Source organism: Lampetra planeri, chromosome 13 (assembly GCF_965212315.1).
Source record: "Lampetra planeri chromosome 13, kcLamPlan1.2.h2, whole genome shotgun sequence".
In the NCBI taxonomy this organism is placed as follows: domain Eukaryota; kingdom Metazoa; phylum Chordata; class Hyperoartia; order Petromyzontiformes; family Petromyzontidae; genus Lampetra; species Lampetra planeri.
The window spans coordinates 3,719,956-3,727,964 of record NC_136119.1 but is presented as its reverse complement, the minus strand read 5'-3'; the positions used below and the strand labels follow the sequence as shown (position 1 = coordinate 3,727,964).

Genomic DNA, 8,009 nt, shown 5'->3' with positions numbered 1-8,009 from the left:
TATTATATTATCAGAGATTTTATATATATTTCAACATACACATGTTATGATTTAATGTAAAGGTACATGAACCGTCACATTCATTGAGTAAAGTATGATACCATATTAGAAGTGCAAAACAATTGGAAAATCTTGGTACTCTGCCCTGCTGCATATATATTAAGAATCATTACATACATTTGTGAAAAAAAATTCCCGAAAAATAGTGCATATAATACAAATGTTCATCAATATCATTAGCCTTGACCTATCCACTGCTGGATGAAGGTCTCTTCAACTGCCACCACCTCTTATAGTCTTGTGATTCAACAATCCATCTTGCACCTGCATACAAGCGGATTGCATCCCTCCATCTCCGTAGCAGACGCGTCCTCTCATATAAGCCCCTTCATTTGGCTGATACTTTGTTAGTCTTGACCATTGGCCAATATTCCTTCTCGTAGTGTCCTGCCCAAGCCCACTTACAGTTTTTTAACTGCTAATACGATGTAACTAAAGTATGTTCTCCACGTGCCCCATCGTTCCTGTCTCTTAGTTAAATTCCGAAAATACATGAAAGCCTACGTGTGTTAAAATACATTACTTCTTGCATTTTCTTACACAACATCCAAGTTCTGGACCCACATGTAATGTACACTGATTTAAAACGTTTTTCTTTAGGCACATTGGTATATTCTTGTAAGTTTCCTAAAACCGCTCCAAACTGCTCTTGCCTACTGGTTGATTCATCATTTTGTTCCCAGCCCGCCTTTAATAAATCGCAAAGTATCTAAATGCAACCATATCGTAAGACACTGTACAGTGGACAATATTTATTTTAAAAAGATCAAGACAGTCATTGACAGAGGAAACAAGGTCTTGACTCTGAAATTGTATAGGGCAGGAAGCAGACGATATGGATGTCTGGGAAAATGAAGCTCCAGACGATGAGGGCAACAAGAGAAAATTGAGTGAAGGCTGACTAGGGTTTCAGTTGAAAGCTTTGATTGCTGAAGGGGGGAATATGGGCATGGGAGTAAAGTAAGGATAGAATTATGTTCATTTGAGGTTCATTCATTTCGCTCTAGCCCAGTCAACATGCTGACATTGGGCAATGCTGGATAGGGTTTGGTCCAATTTCGGCCTTCATTAATATAGCAATGACCCATTACAGCATATCAACAGGGAAGGCTGTGATAGTGCAGTTGTGAAGGTAGGCACATGTAAGAGACAATTAAAGGCAAACCTGTTTATTTTCTATCTGTATAATAACCCGTTTGCATCAGCATTGAAGTGAGTATGACACGTTTCTAGCCTCTACACGTTGGTGAATGTATTAATGAGCATCAAAGCTGTAAATGTAAATACCCGGTATATTTTTTACCACTCTGTTCCATATTTATTTTTTTTATAAACAATTGGTAACCAACTGGAAGAACATTCAGACCTCCCAGAAGGATATTTTTGAAGGCCTCCCTATCTTCAGCTGTTCCAGAGCCAGCTGGTCCAGCTCAAGCCTTGGCAGGCTTTGGTTTGCAGGCACGCTGGTGCACAGCCAGGCGATCAGGCAGGAATGTGCGGCCGCAGACAGGGCATGGCACCAGCTGGCCCTGCGAGCTTTGCCACGCCGCTGCATTGGCTGCCTCCAGGTCATAGGTCCCACTCGCTGCACACAGGCACAACACAAGCGTTAGCCAGATGGAGACCCTTACTACCATTATCAGCCATGATCTATCCACAGCTGGATGAAGACCTCCCCAAGACATTCCTCATGGTCCTGTGATGTCACAATTCATCACACTTCTGCATATGAACAGAATGCAACGCCCACTTCTCAAATTGACTGTCATTTCGCATGCGATCCCTCTCTTGGCTGCCGTATTGAAACCGGTCCCGTCGAGCGATGAAGTGCTCTTTCCGAGCCAATTTAGTTTTTTGACATTTAATGACGTCCATATTTTGTGTTGTTTCTGTGAACAATGTCTTTTTGTCTGTCAGTATCTTTAATTCATAACATACAACTCTTGATATTTGCACATTTTTTTGTCACTATCCATATTTTTTATCCATGCATTAGAACAGACGATGTGAAAATGTTCTTGACTAAGCACATGGGTATATTGCTTTTCATTATCAAATTACATTAGGAAAACAATGGTGCAGTGACTGGTAAAAGAAGAGGTCAAGTGATTTAGGAAAGTTAATGGTTAATTGGCTGAGTGGTGAGTGTATTTAATATTTATTGCTGCAAACATTACTTACATTTAATTAAGGCCACTTCAGGTTTCTTGGGCTCAGGCCGACGCATATTCTTTGGAAGCTTGTCATTCTCAACATGCCACTTCGTGAAGCATTGTGGCTCATGTATGGAGATAGATTTGGTTCCAAACTCTCGTCCACAGATGTAGCAGATAACCGTTTGCGGCTTTCGGATTACCTTGGGCTGGGTTTCAATAAAAGATGTAAAAATTATGTAAATATGTGACTCGTTTATAATGAATGGGAAAATAGAAATTCACTGCTCACTCTCGACATATTTGATGAACTGTCACAATATGGAGTTACAATTCGATTCAATAATTCATTTCGACATTGTGCTGCATATAAAATCTATCACGAACCAGTTATATACATAATGTATAAATCCTAAAATATAAATTATCACATCCACAATTCTACGCATGTATAATGAGCATAACAATGCATTTAAAGTAATGCGGTTACATAACAAATAAGGCTTTCCTATATAACAGAAATATATATCATTACCCTACTTCAGAGAATTGTACAGAGTAAACTATGTTCAGTAAAAATTAAGACAACACGATATTTCACTGTATATACTTCACCGAATATGTTACAGCTAACCATCACCATAAATAGGTAAAGCAGTAATAGACAAATTTTTTAATGAATTAATTATCGCCGTGGCCACAGCATATAATGGGGAGTTTGACCTGCACGGCCGCACTTGTTCCTGCTCCAGTAGAAGCAGGTGAAGCGCCAGGACCTTTAACTTTGCAGCTGCGCTGATGCACCTGCAGACGGTCTGGCGCAAACTTCCGGCCACAGTTAGAACATGGTACCAGCTGCCCCTTGAAGCTTTCCCAGGCTGCCTCATTGCTCACTGCAATTGCCCCAGTGCCACCGCCAGCCTGTGCCACCAGTGGCTTTTTTGGGACCGGCCGGCGTAACTCTCTGGGCAGTCGGTCATTCTCGTTTTTCCACTTCTCCAGGCATTGTGGCTCGTGGATGCTCAGTGACTTTGTCCCGAACTCTCGGCCACAGATGTAGCAGATGAGAGTGCGTGGCATGGGGGCCTTTGTGGCTTGCAGCGATGCCGTCACATTCCCGTTCTTTTTATTCGTGCCGCCTCCTAAGCACAAGCAAGGTTGCACAAGTCGGTACATGTACGGTACATAATGTGAGTTTTGTAAATATGTTGACAGTTGAAAAAATCCGAATGGCAAGTGCCAAAATGTAAGTTATAATTACCCGTTTAATGTATGTTATTATTGAACCACTTCACTTTTTACTTTACTTCCATATTGTGATAAAAAAAAATAATTTTGAAACACCCAATGAACATTATGAATTAATGTATTAACCCTTTCCTTACCATTGTCTACTCCAAGCCTTTCGACACCGGGAGCTTTGGGAGCTGAAACAACGGGCAAGGACGAGCTCACAGTGCTTGAGGGTTTCCTGAAAGTGGCTCCACGGGACAGGGAGGGCCCTCTACGGCCACCATCCTTGGCAGCAATCTCCTTGGACTTAAAGCAGCTCCGTTGATGGATAGCAAGACGATCAGGCAAGAAAGTGCGGCCACAGTTATCGCATGCAACAAGCTGCGCCTGAGCACTCTGCCAAGCCAAGTCATTAGCTGCACCAACACCAGCCTGAAAATTTATAAATTAATATATATTTCATTATTTAATTTTTATTCATGAATTTCCAAAAAAAGAAATATGCCATTATTGTCAAGGAAGGCTAAACACTAAAGAAGCACATCTGTTAATGTTTGCTTATTCCTTTTTTAAATGCAATTTCATTTTTTTTCGTATGGAATTTTAATGACAGGATTACTTCCAAAATATTGAATAGTTTTCATATTAATAAAATATTTTATGTAACATAAAATGTGTTTTATATTTTGTCGAACAAATGTATTTCCAATACAGTGAATAGATGTTAGGTTGAAATAAGCAATATATGTTTAGATCCAAACAATCACAGTTATAATCAAGAGGTTAATGTAAAATATGCATATATTAAAGAACACAATCAGTAGTGGCCGTTACAAGGAAACAATTGTGTTTTGGAAAATATTTTACTCAACTTACTCAAGAGTTTTTTTGTTGATTGATGTATATATCACTTTAGATACATTTAGATATTACATGATACAAAATGTATAGACTATATATGTAATAAAAATGTTTAACGAAATTATAGACTTTATAATACAAAAAAATTCTGGGTACGCCGTCTCTTATTACGAATTTAATGATAAAAAAATGCTTCCCTGCCTTTGAGTCCGTATTTGGCTTGCTGGGCTCTGGCCTCCGTAGGTGCTTTGGCAGCTTCTCATTCTCAATCTGCCACTTCTCCAGGCACTTTGGCTCATGCAGAGAAATTGACTTTGAGCCAAACTCCCGACCGCAGATGTAGCACACTCTCATAGCTGAACGTCTCGGGGGTATGGTGGGCAGAGAATATGGCTTCTCCAAACCTGGGTGTGAAAACACCCCGTTGGGTCGCAGGGGAAGGGTGGTTGTCTTCGGCCTGGAAAGTCGCTTGCCGTGGTTTATTGCTTTGCCTGGTTCCTGTTGTAGCACTAGAGGAGCATGACTTGGTCCAGACGCAAGGGTGACTGGCGAATCGTGGCCTCTTGATTTGCTAAATGCCTCTGTGGCTGAAGTGTTTTGCACTTTCTCAGAAGTGGCGACACTTGGGTCTGCCTTGGTGGATGCAATTGTTTTTAAAGCACCGCAGCTGCGTTGATGGGTCGGTAAACGGGCTCCCAAAAAAGGTTTCCCACAGTGTTTGCAAGGATTGAGATCGGCTCGTGGGCTTCTATTGGCTGCTTTCTGCTGAGCAACTTCGACCAGGGAGGGCAAAAAAAAAGATAGGCTTCATTAAAGGTATGGATCACTGCACTTGGGGTAGTCTCTGAAGAGCTTTAACATTTTTCATGATTTCAATAGTTATTTGCTGTTACTTACTTTGTTTTACCAAGATTCTCTAATTTTTGTAATATAACTTGAGGACGAATGTGTCTTACCCGCGTGAACAAATAAAATCAGTGAATAGTTACTGCATTGTGATCATTTTTTTGTATTATACCATCAGAGGCAAGCTTCATCGTAACGATTTTATTGACTGTAATGTAGTGCTCTCACAATGTGATTATTAAAAAAATACACGATATAAAATGTTCTTATAGTGTGATTTAATTAACTTGCTTAAACAGATCCTGAATACACTAATGTGCATAACAGCAGACAACCAAGACTTCTACAATCATACTGCATATGAATAAAAAAAAAGATTCCTTAATTTATCTCTATTTGCGGATCTCCTAACTATACACAACAATATAATTACTAAACTGTATGCATTCTTAGCTTGACTGAACATCTTTAAAGGGCCAGATCATTTCTGAAACTTAAACCCGAAGAAGGTACTGTGCATGTGTCAAACAATGAGATCATTAAAGTATAATCAAGGCACATTCATCTCCAGCTGGATGGGGTATAGAGTTCCACTGAGGCTCAGTACCCCAGTGAGTCAAGTCCCTACTTGTTTTAGGGCACGTTTCCTTTTTAAAAGGCTTCTATTATCAACAGTATCTTAGCCTGCGGCAGGAAAGAACTTGTGGCATGTTTAATCTTCACTGACTACAAAACATACACAGCGACATGTTTATTGTCATGTTTATATCTGCAGGTAACCTATTACAAACATGTTAAATATGGCGGTGCCCAGCTCCATGCCAACAAAGCAATATATTGTGAATTTCTATTTTCCAGTGTTAAAAGTGTCAGCTTTAAGTACCCTTGCTAATAGATGTAATACATTTGACAGTCTCACGCACATTTTACAATGAACCATGATTACGGAAAATTTGCTATTAGTGTCATGCCGACATTGAGTATTGAATGGTAATTTAAATAAAGAAGTTCCTTCACGAAATAGTACATTGGTTTCTCTTGTTTTCATTTGAACTAAAAGACGGTGAATAATGTGGACAAGTCAATGACTATTCACAGCTTCCCACAGACGTGGCGATTCATGTGAATCTCTAAAGTGACATTAGTAACATAACAACATTTGAAAAGTTAATCCTTAACTGCTGCTCAGGTGATTTTCAGCAGCTGTTAATTCAGAGTGCAGCGCAAGAAAATCCATTCCAATACCGCGTCCTGCCTTCCATAACTCCCACAGACCTACACACTACGATAAACATCAACCTTTAAATCACTGATATTTAACAATTTCAAATATACGTTTTAAAAGGTGTAGTTACCGAGTCTTCTTCTTTCCCGATGGCAAGGTAGTGGAATTTTCGCAATAATGCATGAGCCATTTGCCTCAAGCAGTTCTAAAAGTATACCCGTTACGAGACGAAATTCTAACCTTTGATAACCTAATACACTTTTTTAAAACATTTTCTTGCTGTGGATTTCACACCTGGTGATGATTGCTTGTATTGCAGTCGAAACGTTGTGAGATTTTTTATTGTTTTATATTTTTATTATTTCCCTTCTACGTGACTTTACCGAAAGAACCAAGAATATGAATCCCTGCAGTCACGAAAGCTTTAAATCAAGACCTAATACATGTTTTTTATGGATATAATTGTATTTGAATATCATGTTTTACCGGTGTGAGGGCTGCGAGGGCTACCTTGGTGGGCAGCAGATCCAATGCAGAAAACCAATCCGCGGTTGTGCTGTACTATGGCTCCGTCTCCACCCATCGCGGGTGAAGTTAAATATCAACAACAACAACCGACGTCCACCGCTCGTGCCAGGCTAGGTGCACTCTGAGGCCACGTGGAGTGTGGAAGGCCCTCTGGCAGGAGGTCACGGTACAGACCCAGCAGGTGCCATGGGTCTATGAAGGCCCTTTCCTCATCCAGCAGTGGATAGACACTGTACTTGTGCGAACCTCATCTTACCTTTAGTCTTGCGGTCACTCATGAATGCTGCCGAGTGGACCCCCACCAGACACTCTCTCTCTCTCTACAGTGGCTGCTTTACTCAATAAATAAAGTAAAAGTGTCTCTTGGTGAAGACCACCAAATTAGCCGACCGGCATCACCACAGCCGCCTCCGCCTCCTCCAGCTCCGGCAGCCGCATCCCCCCTTCCTCTCCCGGGCCATGCTGCGCTCACGATGCGCGCGGTAAAGGAGCAGAGACGTGAAGGCGGTGCCCGTGGAGAGTGGCGAAGCGAAGCGTCACCGTGGTGGTCTTGGTGGTGGTGGTCGTCGTGGTGGTGGTCGTCGTGGTGGTGGACTGGTGGTGGTGGTGGTCACCGTGGTGGTGGTGGTGGTGGTCACAGTGGTGGTGGTGGTCACAGTGGTGGTGGTGGTCACAGTGGTGGTCACCGTGGTGGTGGTGGTCGTGGTGGTGGCGAGGAGTGAACGCGCCACGCGGACTCGAGGAGGCCGCAAATTTGGCAGCAGCTGTGGCGGCAGCGTCGTGGGTCGTCATGGCGACCTGGCGCGACGTCACGCGGCGCGTCATGGGGTAGTGGGGGGGGGGGTGAAGGAGGGGGTGGTGGGGTGAGGGAGGGGGTGGTGGGGTGAGGGAGGTGGTGGGGGGAGGGAGGGGTGGTGGGGTGAGGGAGGGAGGGGTTGGTGGTGTGAGGGAGGGGGTGGTGGGGTGAAGGAGGGGGTGTGTGGGGTAGTGGGGGGGGGGGTGAGGGAGGGGGTGGTGGGGTGAGGGAGAGGGAGGTGGTGGGGGGAGGGAGGGGTGGTGGGGTGAGGGAGGGAGGGGTTGGTGGTGTGAGGGAGGGGGTGGTG

General features: G+C 42.9%; 1 protein-coding gene across 1 annotated transcript; it reads right to left on the bottom strand.

Annotated features, from left to right (window-relative positions):
• Positions 1-7,154, bottom strand: LOC144721935 (zinc finger protein 474-like). The gene is made up of 6 exons (XM_078599896.1): positions 6,889-7,154; positions 4,509-5,080; positions 3,599-3,878; positions 2,937-3,355; positions 2,242-2,422; positions 1-1,645 (listed from the first exon to the last, which is right to left on the bottom strand). The coding sequence occupies exons 1-6, from the start codon at positions 6,959-6,961 to the stop codon at positions 1,491-1,493; spliced, it is 1,680 nt and encodes a 559-aa protein (XP_078456022.1). The 5' UTR covers positions 6,962-7,154; the 3' UTR covers positions 1-1,490.
• Positions 7,155-8,009: the final 855 nt, after the last annotated feature.

What these genes read in the sequence shown, in the direction of transcription:
- LOC144721935 (XM_078599896.1), bottom strand. Translation starts at nt 6,961, where the DNA reads ATGGGTGGAGACGGAGCCATAGTACAGCACAACCGCGGATTGGTTTTC. An exon ending in AAGGCTTGGAGTAGACAATG is followed by an intron (nt 3,356 to 3,598) that starts GTAAGGAAAGGG and finishes GCTTGTGCTTAG; the next exon opens with GAGGCGGCACGAATAAAAAG. An exon ending in TGAAGTGGCCTTAATTAAAT is followed by an intron (nt 1,646 to 2,241) that starts GTAAGTAATGTT and finishes GCCTGTGTGCAG; the next exon opens with CGAGTGGGACCTATGACCTG.